Source organism: Convolutriloba macropyga, chromosome 5 (genome assembly GCF_964194025.1).
Source record: "Convolutriloba macropyga chromosome 5, txConMacr16.3, whole genome shotgun sequence".
NCBI lineage: Eukaryota > Metazoa > Xenacoelomorpha > Acoela > Convolutidae > Convolutriloba > Convolutriloba macropyga.
Genome location: NC_134472.1, coordinates 21,720,928 through 21,741,209, shown reverse-complemented (window position 1 = coordinate 21,741,209; position 20,282 = coordinate 21,720,928). Strand labels below are relative to the sequence as shown.

Below are 20,282 nucleotides of genomic sequence, written 5' to 3'. Positions count from 1 at the left end.
TTGCCACTTTTTTCTGAGGAAACCCGACCGTTGCCGCCCAGGTAGTCTTCAACGAGAACTGGATCTTCGTCTGAATAATGAGTGAGATGGACGGGATTCAATACTGCCTCTTGGTTAGAATTTGTTATTGCGACCCGTTCGTAAAAAAGACATGCACCTTGACAATACATAAAAAACATGCCAGAACAATTGCATGTAGGGATTGAAATCTTTGCAGCACTTTTCAGCATTCTGCAACATGCACTCACGAACTTTCTTGAGGACGGCATCTTTTGTAGTCAGAAGGGCAAAATAATTTTCGTTAAGGTGTGTAAGGTTGTCCTCAAAAACTTACTCGAGACAACTCCAAGATTGTGGCAGCTGGTTCTCCTTTGAATGAGCGCTTCGCGTTTACATCGGAGTTGGGTAGTTGGGCGTTGAATGGAATTTCACTCGTCCTGAATTGTTGTTGCTGTTTATGGCAATCCTATTGTGCTGCTCATGTGGTTTGAATTTGGTGAATAGGTTAGTGTTGCGCTTGCAGGATTAGAAATTAGTGTAACTCTTCGGCGCAACAATTTTACTCGAAAAAGCAATTCATGATTGTTTCGCGGTTGACTAATAGTGGCGAGAAGGAAATGTGTTTTATTTACCGCGTTAAGGTGTTGCGCTGGAAAATTCGATGGTGTGAATTATTATATAAAATGCTGAAAAAGCGTCACGAATGCGGTTAATGATTGCAACAGCGAATTCCTTGTCATGTTTGTTTGTGGTTTTTGGTTATTATTTGGTTGGCGAGAAAAGTAATTCACGACCCATTTTTGCCACTGGCATGTGTTCAAAATTAAAATGAAATGGTCTAACCAACGTGTTTAACGGCTATTATAAGAATCGATGTTCTTTCATAATTATAAAAAAAATCTATAGTTGCTGATGACAGTAAAGGATTTTCTGAAGAGAAAGTATTTAAAGTATTCTTCAGACCAAACTACTCCCAAAACTCAAATTCCGTGACATTTTTTCTTTTTTCATTGCTAGTGAGGAAACGTGATGCGATGCGAATGCGAATGTTTTCTCAACTTTCGATGAACGCTGCTCTAATGCGACACCAAACCAGTACGAGATGCATCGCATTTGATGCGGATTTCCAACTATGGATTATAATGTATGTTTTCAGTTGTATTTGCAACCTGATTTTAAAAAATTGGCAATTGTGATTCTAAATCATGATTTTGATCTAACTTTTTGTTCTTTTTAAAAAAGGTTGTAAAAGATGACCTAATGATGATAAGTTTTGAATGAATTTTTGCAAAAATTGAACTGAGCATGAAAAAATTGTTTAAGAATTTTAGGGTCGAAAAGATTTAACAATGCTGAAGTTTTTAATTACAATGGAGAGATGCCTGAATGACTGGATTTATAGCCTAAGGTCAGTTTTGGTAAAAAGGCATTTTCGGAGGCTATTTTGTAGATTGTCATCGTCAAAATTTATTTGCGCTGAAAAACTAACTTGGATGTTCATTTTTAGATACTCTGCTGACAATAATGATGTCGTCCAAAAAGCACTGTGTTTTTTATAATCCGCTCAATGTTTTATTCATTATTTTTGGAATGTCACCGGCTTGTCAGCGAAGCCATGGAAACCTGTACTGAAGCGGTAAATACCGGTACATTGGCCGCTTATGAAATAAAAATTGCATTGGCGGGACCTTTTCCGGTCTTAACTTAATTGACTGTATGCGTACTTCAAATTCCAGTGTTGTGAAATACGCTGTTTCATATGATGTATTTGCGTTATTATATTGTTCATTGGTATCTACTAAATTTTCAATATTAAGCATATGGTACTTAAATCTTATGCTATTGGTACTTACGTTTATGTATTACTTATGTTTATGTATTACTTATGTATTAGGTATATGGTACTTATGTTTATAAATCACTTTATGCAATATTTTACAATCTAAAGCGAGTTAGACAGTTTTATCGCTTTCAACAGTAATGATAAAAGGAGAGATAAAAATTTACAACATATTTTTTGTCATTTAGTTTTTTTAAGTTCAGTCTTTACCAAAGGGTGATGATTAAAGATACTCGTCGTCCCTTTGTTTTGTATACATGAAGTTTTTAGATTCCCGATTTGACAGTTTGTTTGCGAAATGAAGTGCTATTTATGATTTAATTGCACACTAATTTTAATTAACATTATACATTAAATTTGATTAATTCAGAAAGAGGCATATTTGAGAAACAGTCTCCTCCGATTGTTTGTCGATGTCCGTTTTCTACTATTGTAACTTTAAAGTCTTCGGCAGTGCAGTTGTTGCATTTCACCGTGGTGATATTCACACCAATTGTCTTGATTATATCAGTTGAAAATGTTTTCAAATAGTAAACTTTTGATGACAGTACCCAATAGCTGTCTTTGTTCAATAGCTTCATAACTACATTGTTTGCTCAGATTTTTGTGTTTGATTGTGCAAACGATGCCGGAATCCACCAGCGTTTTTTTCGAAATTGCTTAAATGTACTTTTATGTTGCCTTTTTCTACCGTTCGGAGGTTTTGATCTTTTCATTTTTGGATTTTGGTTTCATATTGTTTCTTGTTTTTCGACAAATTTTCGTCAAAAAACTTGAATAACAGAATTTCTGCATGCTTTGCTCCAAGCTGGCCGATTTTGACAATGACTAGGAGTGAGGAGTTGCCCCTGTCTTTTGAAAATAATTGACATGTTGGATGTATAACCAGTTACTGCATAAGCAGAAGTTCCCGATATCTTAAGTTGGTTTTGAGTACCCATCTCAACATTGATTGACGATTCAAGGGCCATTTGAGAGCTCTTGTTTCCTTAACGAGTTTGTATAATTTGTGTAACCTCCAATTATTAAAGCTTCTTGACTGTCGAGATCATAGTTGAGGGAAAACACACTTAAATCTCCCTAAAATTTTCTCTCTAAAGTTGTGTTCTTGCAAGCAATGCCTAACGATTAATTGTTTTGTTTTTCTGTTTTGTGAATACATTGGCAAGAAAATCCCACGTTTCTCGTTGTTAACTGATAAATTTTTAGTTGGTACTTGGGAACCTAAAGTGCTACGAGCTGCCTTACAAAAGCTAAGGTAGTGAAAGGACACGGTTTTACTATCGCAGAATCTCTAAAGATGATCATCACCTGTAATCCCCGCAGCCTCGAACTTTTGACAGTTGTTTAGCTAAGCGTTCTTTCTTTGTTAGTTTCCTATTCTACAATCAAAATCGCTCTGCCTTGTATTATTGTCTTGAGTACTATTGTATTCATTTCCTTAATCGTTTGATTCGGGCGGCAGAGTGACTCTATCCGGTAGTGCTTCTTGTAGTTTGTCAATCGAAATTCCTTTTTTTGCAGAAACGGCCAACTACAAGAGATGCCCCATCGTTCTCATTGTAGTGGAAGCTCCAAGGTTGGTCTTTCCCAAAAACGTTCAATCCTAAGAAGATCACATTTTTTTGTGCTGACTGCACCACCTGATACTCCCTTGGAAAAGTCTAGTAATTGGGTTACAATTACCGCCCAAAGTTATTGAATCGGATTCGTGACGCGAATACGAAGTTAAATCTGATAGCTCAAAAGAAGAGCAAGAGAGAGAGAGAGAGCAACTGAATTGAATTGAGTTTGACAAAAAAGTGAATAATTAGACAAATTTGGGTGGCATGAACAGACTGACTTCCTTTGTAGACCGAGGTAAAATAGCGTGATGTGATCAACATTCAATTCATAAATATGTCACGCCTTGGTGAACTAGAGTGGCCATAGCCTGGTACAGTTCTCTGATCTGTACCCTGGACTCCATGTTAGGATGTGAAACTATGTTCGACCAACTTTCCAACTATTTGATTTTCCTTCTCGTCATTAGAAATTAGAGATCCGAGAATTTATTATCAAAACTAAACTTCCTTTTTAAAAATTATTGAGTCCCAGACTTCCATTTTAACGAATGAAGTTCGTTTATTTTCTATAGAGGTTCTCGAATTGGGAGACCATCTATAAGGACTTCTTTTTGGATGGTTGTATAGGCAGCAAAAAAGCATACACACGTTTTCGCTCAACATTAGCAAGAACGTAATTGTTTTCAGAATTTAAGTTGACCCCCCCCCCCATCAGTTATGTCATAGTCTTCACTCAGACCTCTTCCTTGTTCAGCTTGGTGCTAGTCAGTTTTCCGGTATTTTCTGTGAATCATATAGTCTTTGAGGAGATGAGCTGTGGTCATAGCCTAGTAGGTGGCACAAACTGAAAAGGGTTCAGAATTTCATATCCCTGCAAGTCAAATAAACTGCAGGAAGCGGGCGAAAAGCAAATACTTTTGGCGAACTGTTCTCAAATTCCACTGGAGACAAAAAATTTTAAGTTCATCTCAAATGCAATGATCAAAAATGGTGGTCCGCGTAATGACGTTGACTAAAATCTAGATTTTGTGAATTTAGGGTTACAGGGCAATTTATTTGTATCGAGAGAAACAAAAGAGTAGGTGTCTCGCAAAATTATTCGATAGCAATATTTATTTTGCAAAAAAAGTCATTGAGTACCGCTTGTCTTTGTTCAATCTTCAAAAAAAGTCACAACACCAGGGACTAAACTATTGCTAAATATTTTCAGGCGAACTGTAAAAGTTTATCTGCTGAATTTGAATTGCTCTCGAACAATGTTTTTAGCAATGATATTAGTCCCGTGGTTTTTATATATTTTTTTCCTGAGTTTTGTCTGAATTTTCATCCTCAAACACGGGAAAAAAGTTAGAAGAATATGTTCTCCTGAATCTTTTGGTTTTTCGAACTCTAAGTTCTTTTTCGAACTCTAAGTTCTTTTTTAAATTCGTTCTTTTTCTTAACTGGTACCGATTGAACTAATTTTTGCCACCATTTTTGTAAATACTGTTCTCGACCTTTCTGTAACTGTTCTGATTAAACCTCACATACATTTTGTCTATATGCTATTGTAGTTTGTTCCCTTCTAATTTAAATTTTCTAATTTTCGAACTCTAAGTGTGTTATTCGAAAAAGCTTTTTTGTTGACTTATATATGTGAAGGGCGGTTCTTACCAATTGAATCACCCTCCCACTTCCTAAATTATCCCTACCACTGCACATAGTTGCATTGTGATTTTTTGGTACACATTTTTTGGTACTTTCTTTTTACAGCCCCGTCCCCGAGCGTAGTGGTCATATAACCTAAAAGTGGGGCCAAATAGTTGTTATTATAGCAAGATGAGGCACAATTTTAATGTCACCATAATTATATCACAATGACTAAATGTTAAGAAAATCTGCGTTGAAGGCCATGGTTTTCATGGTTCTTGAGGTCATATCCCATACTCTGCAGGCTTAATTGTAAAAAAATGTGGGAAGTCAATCACCAAAGAGTTGTTAACGAATCTACTCAAATTTCCCACCCACGGTAAAAAAACTGCTTTTTTGGGTTGCCGATAAGAAAAAGTAGACTAAATAAGAACACCGCTCTATAGAAAAGAATGGAAAACACCGCTCAATGGAAAGACGCGACAAATAAGAGGGAAATGAGAAAGCACTAGATCTTCGGAGTTTTTTAGCTACTAAGTGGAGCATCAATTTATTGAGCGCTATGCCATTGAAACGATATCATTCAGAGCAAACGAAAATCATGCTTCGTGATGTCATTGCCCTTGGCTATGGTTAGTACCCAATGAATAAGCTTCTCTTATGCGCATGTAATATAAAGTTCACTATGGCACATAACTTCCATTTTCCGAAAATAGATACACACTTTTGAGACATAATGAACTTCGCGAACACTTTTCAATCCTACTAAGCGATATCTGTCTTGATGTTGACATCGAACTTTATCTTTAGGAGTTGCAAGAGCAAATTTTTGCTCTTTAATCAACATTAGCTGATAATGATGCAAGACCAGACTTCAAGGCTAATAGACTTTCAAAATCTAGGTTCAACAAAACGTATTTTGATTTTTGTGTTTTAAAATGAGAGGTTTAACTTCGCAAGCGAGATATAATGAGAGAAACCTTGCTTCACAATACTGTTTCTGAGTTCTTCTCCATTGCCATCAACTTTGTTGACAAGATGATTAAGGAACAGCATCGTCTTATAATGGTCTTTATCTTCAAAAATGATGCTGCTTATTGTCTTACAATGTCATATTGTTCTTCGAAAATATTTTTTTGAGGACTGTTAATGTATTGCAAAGAAGGCTTATATATCCGTACTGTTTAACACTTGCTCTGTCTTCATCTATAGAAAAAACCATAATTTCACCTAATTTGCAATACGATAGACTAAAATTTGGACAGTGTAGCCTTGAAAACTATTAACAATTTTCCTGGGTCGACAGGTTTTTGAGCACAAGCTTTTTTGTCTGGACCAATGCTTCACTGGATTTTAATTTTTGACAACAATTCTGTAAATTTTGATTCCCTTGTGTTCACATTGTAATGATACTTTTTACAATTTGTCAAATACTATCAATTTGATTGCTTTTCAGGAAAACAAGCAATAAAAGTCGCTGTATTGTTTCTTCTTTGTTGTTACTCAATTTTTCTGTAGCATTATTGTCATCTTGGGAATTCTGCACAAGTATTTTTAGATCTAGGATTTTTCAACATTAAAAAATTTTCAATTGATCTTCGATTAAGTGTTTCTGTAGTTGATTTGTTCTCTTCAGTGTCTGGCAGACTTGTTGTGTTGATAGTGTTGATTTAATCTGTTTTGATAGTTTTTATTTAGTGTGAGTTTTTTTTAACCAAGGCGGGATAATTGCAATGTTTTTTCAGTTGATTTTGGTACGTTTTTTAACAAAATATTTTTTAAGCCATTTGTACCATTGCTTTGCAAGTTTATTTTGTTACATTGAGGGTTAAAAAATTTTCCGGCAATTAATTTGTTTAGTGAGCGTCAACTTACTCTATTGAAAGCATATTTTTGTCGTTTATATCCAAGTTTGTTTTTTTGAGTTGCTTGTAGAGCTACTTTGCAGATTTTCTGATCTGAGATGGAAGACCCTTTAAATTCGTTCATTTCTTGACGGTTGATTACGCTTTTGGAATCATTATTAAAGAACACATCAAGTTCATATTTGTACTTTTGTTTCAAGATTTCTTTGAAATGGTTTTGCCCAACTTTCCAAGTATTTGATCTTCTTTTTCGTCATTAGAGCTAACAATTCGAAGAGTGTAAGTTTGTGCAGGTCAGCTCCCTGTTGTTTTCCGTGAATCTTATAGCTTTTGAGGGAAGAACTGGAGGCCTAATTTAGTGAGCGGCACAAACGGAAAAGTTCCAACAATTCATTTCCCTGGAAATCAAATAAAAAAGAGTATGTGGATGAAACGCAAACACTTGTGGCGATAATCAGCTCTCAACATCCACTGGAAATTAAAAATTCAACAACTCTCAGTTGCTGTAATGAAAAATGGTGTTCCACACAATAAAGCTAACTTTAAATATATATTCTGGATTTATATCATCCCAAATTATTCGCAGTGAGAAAAACGAAAGATTTGGTTTCTGGCAAAGTTATGTTATAGCGTTTCTCACTTTGCGATGAATTCATGGACCACCTTACCTCTCAGCTCGATATTCGAAAAATGTCACACTGACTAAACCAGGGAAAATTTTTCTGTCTTCATGTGTGTAGCAAGGATATAGGTTCTGTGGTATTTATAAAATGTTTTTCCGGATCAATTTTTGTCTTAGTGTTATCTCCTGTAATGCCTAACCAAGCTTACTACAGGCCTTGGTCGGGTCTTTATCGGTCACAGATTAGTAACAGACCGATCATAGGGCCTTCCACCCTATCCTTTTGCTTTTTGATCCTCAAACACGGGATAAACAGTTAGAACAACAGTTTCTCCAGATTTGGTTCACCAAACTCATTCATTTGTTCAGAACTTGTTTTGATAGTACAGATTTGGAAATGATTTTGTCATATATAAAACCAAAACGGCTTTGATCTACTAGAGAGCTGAATCATCTGCCTTTGAGGCTCAATCAAGCACACTTATTTTTTTCTTTTCAAACATGTAAATTAATATTATAACCGAAAGGTTAAGGTTTACAGGCCTTCAGAATAATCAGGAATAATTATTGAAAGAATCAAAATTATACATTAATCTTCTGGTTATTAGTTGTTACCCATTAAGCTGTTCGTTCCACTATATATAAAAACAAGGCACGAATGATCCTAACTGTCTATCTATTGGAAAATTTTCATGCTGACGTTCCAAAAACTGTTAAAGTTCTTTTGAAAAGAGTTTCGTTCTCCGTCGCTGTTACTTTAAAAGGTAACTTCCATTTTTGTATGCTCTTCAAAATCAAAGATTTTTTGCTCTGCTGCGTATACTTTTGCGTTCTTATTATCAGCTGTTTTGTCCGTTTGTTCTGTTTTAACTGCAGCCGGTTTGCCCTTTTAAATGTTTCTGATACTATCCTCTGATTCAAGTCTGTGTGGAGTTTCAATATACTAATTTTTGAAATTATTAATTCAGCTGGTAGACATGCGATTGGAGAAGGATATCACGACAATGATCGAATTTACGACGCATATAACACACTTTTATGCCCCAATTAATCTGTCGATTTATACTCTGTTTGTTTTTTGCAGAAAATGTTTGTAAATAAACTCAACTGAATGACGAATGAGACAGGACTGAATATTTGAAAACTTGTAGCCTGACTTCCAAAGGTATATGGTTTAATAGTATATGGTATTTGGTACTTAAGCTAATCGAGATTGCTGATGGTTTAATGAGGTACATGGTTTAATATTATATGGTAGCCTTACTTCCAAAGGTATATGGTTTAATAGCATATGGTATTTAGGGTGCTGGGTTGAATCATCTGCTTTTGCCATTAACTCTTTGCTTACAACGGTTCTATTGTTTGTTGTACGTTTTTCTCCATTGATCTAATTTTTTCATTTTTTGATTAATTTGAAAAATACGATATGCTTTATGAAGACGTAGTGATGCGAGGGCCCCGGACCAGCCAATACTCACCCATTGTTAGGGAGAGGCATTGTTTAATTTAGTTTAGTGTTTTATAATGAAGTGGTATAATTTCGCGGGGAGCTATAATGGGAAAGACCCCGTTCTTTGATAGCTAACGCTAATTTTTAATGTAAAAGTTGCATCAATAATTTACTCATTTTTCTGTGATCGTTTTTTCCGCATTTTCAAGCGAATCATGAGTAAGTATTTTCTCTGGTTTACTTGACCTTGTGTTACATTTTGTATTTTGGATCTATTCTTTCCCCCCCCCCCCCACCCAGTGTTTTTTATGACCCCCAGTTACAAATTATATGTTGTTATATATCACGTTACTATGTAAGAAAATAGCACGTGCGCCTGGGGGTCATAAAAGATATATGCTCACTAAGCTGGGGGGGGAACAGAATAGATCGTTTTTTTTCGTGATTACGTTTTGTGTTCAAATTATTGCGTTTCAGTACATATGAGCTTAGTGTCCGTTGGCGTTAGAATTATCTAGAGCACTCATTTACTGACGAAATTGATGAACTCCTCGAGATGCAACGGACTCTACTTTTTAATTAGAATTAAATTTATCTGATTGAGTTATTAATAATTAATTGAAGGTAAATTATTGCTGCAGCCAAAATCATAATAAAAAAGTTTATTAAAAAAGTTTTCAACATTCAAGATCTATCAGCAGGCATTTTTTCGTTTTCTTTATCAATCTCTTTGACTTCATCGAAGTCGAGATTCTTCTTCTCAATTGCCGACATAATACTCGATCTACCTCCAGATAAGATTCCTGAAACACAGTTACTGATTACTTAGTTTTATGCTCTTGCCTGAAGATCGCCGAATATTTTTGATGGCATTTTTTTCGGTATGAAATAAACCCGAGTTTACATCAAGCGAATAGGGATCGTATATAAATGATTGATCGTCAAATGCCGCAAATGAAGGCACGTGCTTTCATAAATCTGTTTGTGAAGTCAAAAGCAGAGAAAAAATTTGTAGTCGTTTTGTTGCAAAAGTTTCCCTAAGCAAGCGGTTTTTTTTTGATCGCTTACTGCTTTTTCAAAAATATTTCTCGAATTTTAACTCATTTTTCTGTCCAAAAGTAACTTTTCCTTGCATATGTTAAAGTATTCTTTTCATGGGAACAGTTTTAAAACTTTAAGCTTCAATTAGATTTCGATGCAGTTTTTAGTCATATATGGTCTTCTTGCCGTTTGACTCGTTGTAGCATTTTTGGGTAGATTTGTGTTGCATGGGTATCAGTGTCAAGTTGTTTTATCAAGAAAATTGGTTTGAATAAAGTAGTAGGAAGTTTGTAGCAATTATATAAATCCTGTTGGTCTTTTTTTAATGCGATTTTTTGCTTGATCGATTTCCGTCTGACGCTTTTGACTTTTCGTCCTCAAAAACGGGATAAAAATGTAGCGCCCGCGGACATTAAGTGCTCTTAGAGCCTTTTAGCTCTGTTTCAGCTCAAACTGTTTTGGAGACTTATACTTATGGTGTCAAGGGTGGTTCTTAGAGGTTGAAGACACCCCCACTGTTGACCAACCCCCCCGCAATTGCCCCCACCCCCACCGCGCTATTCCTCCTCCACTGTTGCCCATTCCCCACCCCCTCGCTCCCCATCAGGCCCCCACCCGGTGCATCCCCCCGTAGCTCCGTTCGAACAAACCATCGCTAAAGTTTTACACTAATTTTCAAAAGTTTTTGAGTCGAATCAAACTTAAGCTAGCCTCGCTTAACCGTGGCTAGCTACTAACGACGCCAAACGCTCGCCTGTCGTTTGAGAGCAATTGGCCCGACGTTAGTCGTTTATGTTTGTTTGTTTCAATTGTTTCGTCTATTATTTAGTTTAGCATTGATTGAAGAAAACGGTCTAACAAAGTTTGTCGATAGTAATTGATTTGAGGTCTCAACTTGTGCAGGTTTTCAGTAGCAAATTTTGAAGCAGATTTGGGTAATTGACTCTTTGGAGTATAATAAACAACAACCGATGAATGTCGGGCGAATTGTTCTGAAACGACCAGCGAGCGATTGGCTTCGTCAGTAACTAGCCACGGGGTGGGGGGGTCGGAGTGCAGTAAATCACCGGGGCTGATGGGAGCGAGGGACAGTGCGGTGGTTGGGGCAACAGGTGGGTTCTTCAACCTCTAGAACCGCCTTTCAAACCATAGGAATAAGTCTTCAAAACAGCTTCTGCGAATCGCTTTCTTGGAGACTAGTGAGCTGAAAGGCTCTAAGTATATGTTATAGTATAGTTCTGGGAAGCCTAAGGCAATTAGAGCTCAAAGCCGATAGCGCTTGCGCCCGATGCTGAGCTCGAATTGCCGATGGTTTCCCAAAACTATACTCTAACTTATCTAGACCTCAATTTCGCTGTTCAAAACTCCAAGAGAATCCAATTAAATTTTATAGTAATGTTGCAATTCTCGTGCAGCGAACCATTCCCACAATTAAATAATCGTTCAACCCAAATAATGGTTTCTTCCTGAATTCCTTGATAATATTTTAAGTTTGAACTCTTCGTGACAGGTGTGAAAAGTGAGCAAAAATTGATTGAGTTCAAAGTCTAGTGTGATATGAAACGTGAAAGAAAGTGGGACGCTTGAAAAAGTATGAAATAATGACTTCTTGCTTGATCAACTTTCAAAATTAGTGGTGGAGGCTAACTTTATTGTTGATTTTCTTTGACAGCGAAATTAAGGTCTAAGAGCACATAATGCCCGCTGAGCGCCACCTGTTTATTCTTTTTTTTTGAGGACGAAAAGTCAAAATCGTCAGACAAAAAATCGGTCAAGCGAAAAACCCCATAGAAAAGACCGACAGGACTAAAATAATTGTTACAAACTTCGTTTAAGAGCAATAAATTAGATCGCAGATAATTGTTCTTCTTTTGCGTTTCGTAAATCTTTGGGTGATTGTTTTTATAATGCACAGATTTAGGAAATTTGTAATTTTTTCAGTTTGTCATGTCCAAATTTTTTGAGGTTTGTTTGTTTTTTCGAAGCTGTCTTTCGGAATGGTTTTTATTGATTCTCATCAAGTTTTTTTCTTTTGCGTGAAGTCATTCAATTTTAAGTTTTTTCAGAGTATTTTCAGCCTTTCATACTTGTTTTTCAAGGGGTTTTATCACGTCAAAACAAGTGATGAGTAAATGAAAAGCCCTAGAGCTTTTTTTTCTAATTTGAAGCAAGATAAGTGTAATTGAACAAATTTTAGGTATTTACTTTTTTGTTATTGATAGGTACGAGAGTTATAGTGGGGTGGGGGCTGCTATTGGTCTTTTCTTGGTATTCCTTTTTTTCGTCCAGATTTTTACGACGATATTGCGTCACGTTCATATCGGGTGGCGTTCCTCCATTCATAATCTGTAAGCTGACATTACATGCATGAAGTCTTCTTGGAGTTCTCGGAGCGAGTAGTTTTGTTCTTTGACGTGAATATCTTCTTGATCACACGTAACATTCTTATCTCTCAAATTGATTCTTGCTTACTTTAATTGGAGGAATTGAGGATATCAAAATCTAATTGAAGGATATTTAATGACACTTATGCAGTACAGAAATCTAAATCAAGTGAAGAAAAGAACGTCATGAAGAAAAACAAATTTTAAATTTTCTTAGAGCTCATTCCTTTTATTAATAGCCGCACAGCGATAGCTGGGGCTATTATTGGCCTTCTCTTGGTTTTTTACAATTCAAAGAATTTGAATTGTATTGGGGCGCTGTCTTTTTTTTTAAGATCTGTTCACACATTTTCATGATTTTTGAAGTCAAATTGGAGTAGTGATTTTGGTCACGCCGAAACAGGAAATGGAGCGAAAAAGAGAGTGGTTTTGCGGCGTGAATTTTTTTCGCTCTAATTTTAAAGTAGAGTGAGAAAACGGTGTTTGAACAAAAATTCGGTTTCTCAGTAGCGGTTTTTTGTTCACATGCGGCAATTTAACTCTGATTTTTACTGTTTTTTTTCAATTTTTTTGGATCGGATTTTTTCTAAATGGTTTTCCCAATCTATTCACAGCTCATTGTAGGCCTAGTTTTTTGTTTGAATTAAATTTTCATTTCTCGGTAGTGGTTTTTTTTGTTCACATGCGGCATTTTGACATTGATTTTCTGTTTTTTTCTTATTTTTTTATCTGATTTTTTTTTTAAAAATGGTTTTCTCAATTCACTCATAGCCATTCTAGGTCTAGTTTTTTTGTTTAGTCAATGAAAATTCTTTGAATTGTACGTCAGGACTTGTCCTGCTATGTTTTTTTATTTCGTCGTCATGATTTTTGTTACGACCATATGACGTCACAGCCACTTTTTGTTCATTCGTTCATGCAATTTCAACTGAATTGCATGTGTGACGTCATTTTTCGCTTTTAGTGGAGCGAGTTTTTTTGTTCATGCGCGTGATTAAATTTTTGGTCACACTTGACTTACCTCACTCTCAAAAATGACTTCCTCACTTTGAAATTGACTTTTATTTACTTTAGTTCAAAGAGAAAAGGTCAAATGGGTGTGTGTTGCTCTAAATGAAGGTTATTAGAGAGCAGCTAATAGAGGCAGCAAAAACTTATACAGATTTTTAATCAAAATATAACAGATCAGCCTTCAATGAAAAGACGAATTTTTTTGGTCTGTCTTTTTTACTGTTTTTTTAGACTGCCGGTCTACAAATCTATTGCGGCTATTTTCTGGCAATCTGCCAGCTATGTTTGATATTTGAAGGCTAAAGGTCTACGAAGGTATCTCGGCTATTTTTTGGTAGTCTTAAACTTCATTCAAACAGAGAACCCTCTCACAAGTCATTTAATGCTATTTTTAGTGCTCCTTGAGATTTTTGAAAATTCTCGTCAAACTATGAGCCTGTTTTCGAACTTTAAGATGGGTCTCGTAGTTTGGCGCCATTAGCTGGAGCTCATCTAGGTAAGGTACAAAGGCATCGTAATTTTTGAAGCAGACGTTTAATAAAAAGATCGAATTCTCTAATGTTGTTAAACTGTGGCAGAAATAGAGTTTGTCGTTTTTAACTGTTATGCATTCACCTCGGGAATAAAGTTTTTTTTGCAATTTTTGTGGCTTTCACGATCTTTTGAGGAGAATTTTTATTACCTTTTTGGTGCTCAAGCTTGAATTACTTTCTCTCTTTCGGTTGTTGAATATCAATCAGATGATTGGCTAAAATGTCTTTATATTTGAGGTGTTTTCTTTAAGAGTAGCATGTTAAGAAGTGCCTAGTCAGGCTAAGCGTAAGACGTTGCATGCACCGTCTTTCCAATTACCGGATTTCAGTGCTTAGATTTTCTAGAAGAATGTCTTGTCCCTAACTGACTAAACTTTTTTAGGGGCTGCGATAGGAAGTGGAGCGAAGCTCCTATTGACGATATGATGGCTTGTCATCAGAATCTGTTCCATTCTAGATGGACCAAGTTTTTTGCTATATTTTAGAGTTGTTTAAGAAACGAAGTGATGGGTTTGAAAGTCTCCCAAATTGTCCCGCTCTTCTGAACGTTTCCCAAATTGTCTGTGTTTTACTAATATCGCTTAACCCAACGGTCGTGGGACCAAAATATTTCGCAGATAGAAACCACGTTTTTGAGCAAAAAATTGTGGCTACCTTTTTTGCCCAGTAGAAAATTAAACTACATTGTTTGCAAAACGTTCAAATGTGTTCAAAAACAAAATTCAATAGTATGGACGAAATGTTTTTGATCGAGACAGACTAATGGAAAAAGCAAAGTGAGGCAGGTAGTAAAAGCCGCCCAGTTTTCAGACATCTCAAAGTTATAATTTAGAACTGTGGCCGTGGAATCAATTTTTGTTATCTCATTTAAAAGTTATGTCATAAACACACTTTTGAAAACTGTAGAATTGCTAACTGCTCAAAAATTAAATATCACCAATGCAAAAAATGGGGATATTTGAAAGAAGAAACTTTTTTTCTAGGGTCAATGGGGAAACCCTAATTTTAACCTGGTTCTAAGCGGCCACTCGGAGAGAGAACCTTGAGTTTCACGATTGCATCGTGTTCCATCTGTAGGGTCTTGTAGTAAGTACCCATTTTGGCAACTGCTTTGATCTTGTTCTTCACAACTTCACGTCTCTCAGCCGATAACCTTGGGGAGCCCGATGGATCGGTTGTGTTTTCGTCTGCTTCTATTTCTTCCCTCGTGCAAACATTTAACAAGCTTGTCACCATCTCGTTGATTTTTTCACCTGTCAAATTAGACAAGTTCAGACGGTTACTAGACAATTTACCGAATTCCAAAATACCCATTGTGCTTAAATAGGCAAGGTGCCGTAACAGACAATTTATTCTCTTTGATCGTTTCGTTGAATAATCCGATTACCAATTAGTAGTCGGCATGATAAGCTCCAGCTCATTTGGCCCCTGAATCCCTAGTTCATTTGACCCCAACTTTAAAATCATCAGACACATGGTTTGGATAATTTTCTAACTTGATAACCATTTAGGTATATCTCTAATAATTAAACAGACAAAGCAGCTTGCGCGGGTCTGTGTATATGGCACAGGAAGTTGAACTTAGTCCAGTTCTTTGAAGCATTTTTTTCACTGTTTGGTGAATTTAGTGCAGTTTTCTTCCATATAGTGTTTTGAAGATGCGTTGTAAGCTTTTTCATTGGAAACTTCATTGCAACTTGAGTGGTTCTCTTTGCCTGATCATGTCCTTGTTTCATTTAAATGACCAATTAGCGTACAGCTCGACGATTTTTTTTCGAAGTATAAGTTTGACCAAATTGGATGGAATTCCGATCTTAAGTTGAGTATTTTTCCATAATACTTTTCCCTTTTTCTCATCTGTCCTCCATTTTCTCATGGCTCTGTTATTAATTACTCTCGAGCGAAGTTTGCAGCAATTATTCAAAACGTGTTGGTCTTTTTATGCAAATTTTTGCTTGACCTTTTTTGCGCTTTTCTAGAACATTCTTTGACTTCTCAAGTGACTTTTTCACACTTTCGTTCTTCATTTTTGAGTGACCTCTATTGCGCTCACTCCGAAGTTCAGCTTGTTGCTAAAATAAAATCGATTGCAGCATAGTTTCAAGAAGGGCCTGATAGGGTGGCATCGTTTTAAATGCTTTTTACATTTCCAATTTATTGTTTTTTTTTCAGCAAAATTAGATTGTGGAGAAAATAAACAAAACTGTTTTTTGGGTCTTTCTTTTAATTAGATATTGCAATCGTTGCTACGGACAGGCTTGTGTTTATTTTTCTGAGAAATTCTTTATGTTCCATTTTTTTAATAAAAGTTTTTTCGAACCTTGGTTGGTAATTTTTTGCCTTCGCAAATTTGCTGATACTTCGCAAATACTTTCTCTCGGAATTGAAATTGTATTCTCATTTTAATCTTCCTTGATCATAATTTTTGATCAGAAATTTAAAACAAAATATTTAAAAACGTTTACTTCTTTTTCTTAATTTTTAATCAGTTTTTTTGGTGCAGCAGAGGTTTTGATAAAAAGCAACTAAAAATTTTTCAAATTTGAAAATACAATTTTTGTTCAAGTTATCATTAAGATAAGTCTCAAAAAAGACAAATTAAACTAATTTGTCATTAACGTCAAAAAACAAAGAAATTGCACTTTGGGCTCCAAAGCGGCGAAACCTGAAAATCATGTCATCCTATCGACTTCAGTTGGTTTTATACATCTAAAATTAGACTCTGAACTTAATAGCAACTTAGGGATCATTGACTTTTAAGTTAAATCACGTCTCAAAAAATTGAATAACTGAAACAAAATTTTTAATTATTTTTTTTGTGCCACATTATCGAAAGATGAGAAAAGTCATTAACGACGCTTTTGCTATAAGACAAGAAAGAAAACTATGAAAAGGGCAAAAGAAAAACCAGAACTATGAAAGGGCAAAAGAACTATGAAAAGGGCAAAAGAAAAAACAAAAACGATGTCCAAGTGATATAAACCGTTAACAGCGCTTGATAAATTCAAAAAATGCAACTATGCATTATTAGAACAGTTACTTTTTGAAACCCTTAAGAATCATGAGAAAACAGTGAAAAATAAGTCAAATTGCAGCAAGTGAAAAAAAATTGCCTTCAAAAACAAAAAAATATGTTTAAGTAACATTTTCAGGTTTGAAACCGACATTCGTTTTCGCTCCCTTTGCTTCTCCAGCCTAATTAAAATCATCACTTTAAGTTGGTTTCTCATTGACATGAAAAATTATGAACGGATTTTTTAAAAAAGGAAAGCACCAATACAATCTAAATCTTATTGTTTTTATAAATACGATGAGATCACTAATATCATACAGTTATTGCTTTCCAACTGTTCAAGATGACTGTTTTAAATTAAGTTTAGTCTATATATTCGATAGCTTGACATTGGAGTTTTTAAACCTTCGAACTAAATAACCTTTTAAAAACAAGGCTTGCCTGTTATAATCTCATTTCAGGAAAAAATAGTAAACACAATCGACTAACGTTGGGCGAATTGCTCGCAAACGAGCGGTTAGCTTAGGTCGTTAGAGATGGTGCTTAGAGATGTTAGTATGGGAGGAGCAGGGTGGTAAAGTGATGCTGCAGGGGGTCCAAATCGCTAGGTGTAGAAGGGTGGACTAGGGGATGTGCTTGGGGGGAGTTAGGGGGTGTGGGGGTTGGTCTGGGGGTGTCAAATTTTTAGATGAAGAATCGCTCTTCACAACATGAAATTGACTTCTCAAAACAGTTTTGGTGAATCGCATTCTTAGAGAGTGGTAAAGTGTAAGGCTCCAAGAGAAGTTTTTACTTTTTATGCGTTACTTCTTATGCCTTTTTTGAGGATGAAAAGTCAGAGGCGTCAGAAAAAAATGGGTCAAGCGAAACATGCATGAAAGACCACAGGACTAATATAATTGCTACATTTTTCGTTTGAGAGCAATTAAGAACAGTATAAAAATTTTGCACCTAATCTCAATGCACGCGGATCTTGACAGTTGAGCGTGTTAAAAAATCGAACATTCTCCCAAATACATGAAATCATACAAAAAGTTAGTTCTAGGATTGTCCAAAATTATGAGCGCAATTATTGCCTCTTGAGTAGCTGACGCAGCTACCAATCTGTGAAGAAATCCAAACTTTGTTTATAGAAACGCCAGACCTTCCGCGAAAAAGAAATATGCCTCTCGAGCAGCTGAATGCTATTCTGCGATGTTTATCAAATCATGCTACTACTGTCTACCCCGGACAAAATTTTAGGATCTCGTTATGAAGGATTTTACTGTGAAAGATGTCACTGTAAAAAACTAAAATAAGCAAAGATTATACAGAAAAAAATAACGTATGATTTTCATGGCAACAGATATTAACAAGTGGGAATGGTGTTGTATTATATATGATAATAGTTAATAGTAGGAATATTACCTATAACCCAGATTAGAGAGTTATTACATAGCGCAACAAAAACAGAATGTTTCTCATAATTTTAAATATAAGGTCTAATTGTGTAAAAACCTCGCCAGGTGAACAATTGTAAGTAGATTGGAACGGAATAGCCCAAGCATTAGTTAGATCAAACATGTTATTCAAAACCAAAGTAGTTATCCAGAGGAGGGGAGGAAAGCAGTTCCTAAAGAAAAAGGGAGTAAGAAATGTAGTATAATGTAGGGCATCCCTGGTAGTGAGGATGATGCCAGGGGTGACTGACCTACGAATGGGAGTGACCATGTGAAGGCGTTGAGTCCTTCTGGGAGGAGGAAGGGGTGGTCTACTGCGTTGTAACTGCGCAGGTCCATGTCTCTGTCACTGATGACTATGACTGCGCCCTTGTTCTTGTAACTGTCTATGTAGTTGGGGGCAGAGAACACCGTTATCACAGAGGGAAACCGGTCGTCCCTGTGCTGCAACAACATTTAAATACACACCATGTTATAATTATTTAAATTAAACATAAATCCTATATCAGTACTATATAAGTAGCAGAAGAACCGAGAAGGTGAGAGCTGTAGAACCATTAATCGAAGGATCAAGAGTCATTAAATATCAATACTAGCTGACTTTGGACGTCAACTTTTCTCGTCACTAATGAACACATATTTCAAACTGTTGGTATCTCACCCTCAAAAATTTACAAGTTTTGCGTTGTATTGATGTAATGTTATTAATTGCTCTCGAACGAAGTTAGAAGCAATTTCTGTAAACATTGTCTTTTTACTGAAAATTTTTGCTCGACTATTTTTGCACTTTTGTTCTAGAACATTCTTTGACTTCTCATGTGACTTTTTCAAGGTTCACTTCTACATTGCGGGTGATTTCAATTGCTCTCATTCTGAAATTAAGTTTGTTACTAATATAAATGTGATATTTAGCAGTTGAGTAACAACGTGGTTGTAGCCTAGTGGTTACGATGTCTGACTGCTATGGTGGAGGTCGATGGTCCCCTATCAGGTACGAGTTTTTGCACCCAAGAAGTTGTAAGCCACACCCCTAAATTAAATTGCTCCCAGCCTGTCGTTCGAGAGCAATTCGTCCGACGTTAGTTGGTTTATGTGTAATGATAAACTTCTTATAACGTCAAAATGATCAGTTGTAATAAAAGCTTATTGCTCTGAATCTGATTTTAAAAATGTGGAAACTTTGAATATTAAGTTTTAAACAATTGTGTTTTTTACATTTAAAATTGAACTGCGCCGTGGTAAATTTAACCTAGAAATATTGATCAGCCTTTTAAGCAAGCAATAAGAGAATCAAAATCTCCGAATAAAAACGGTCGACAATGATTGCGATAATCAATTATTTTCCTCCGTTTTTCCTCAATAAGTATTTCGATTGTCTATTAAAAGGGCAAAAGTGTTGTGGGTATTTTTTATGAGAAAACATGATTATGAATGAAATTGTCTTTCATGAACTCATGCTGATAATGCAAATTGAGGCTACTAGCGATTTTTTTTACCCACCCCTTAGATTGGCAGTTGCTGTTAATAGGTCTTTAAGTAGGTTTAACATATGACGTTTGTGAGTTTATATAGTACCCTAAATTTATATTGTGTTGAATATTGTAACCGAGAACTCGTAAAATTTCATCCCAGAACTTTTTGAGACATTTTTTGTCACCTTGAATTAACTGAGCATCCTTTAAGGTTGTCGGTGCATTTTTCGTATTGGTCAAGTATGCCGTTGAAAATATTTCAAAGACTCCATTCGTGGATTGGATATGGTTACTAAGAATGACACATGGTTGTCAACACGCATTTGCATTTAATGTGTCGAGTATGATTTCAACCTGAATGTAATGTAAATTCTTTTTTGAACAAGTAATTTTCTTTTATAACCTGTTGGTTAAAAAT

General features: G+C 35.7%; 1 protein-coding gene across 1 annotated transcript in view; it reads right to left on the bottom strand.

The window, feature by feature from the left end:
• Window positions 1–9,540: 9,540 nt before the first annotated feature.
• LOC142339228 (protein phosphatase 3 catalytic subunit alpha-like) overlaps window positions 9,541–20,282 on the bottom strand; it is a 39,433-nt gene continuing 28,691 nt past the window's right edge. The window contains exons 8-10 of the mRNA XM_075389084.1: window positions 18,644–18,836; window positions 14,951–15,193; window positions 9,541–9,774 (exon numbers count right to left, since the gene is read on the bottom strand). Coding sequence (XP_075245199.1) covers window positions 9,656–9,774; window positions 14,951–15,193; window positions 18,644–18,836 — 555 coding nt within the window. The 3' untranslated portion in view covers window positions 9,541–9,655. The remainder of the gene's footprint in view (window positions 9,775–14,950; window positions 15,194–18,643; window positions 18,837–20,282) is intronic.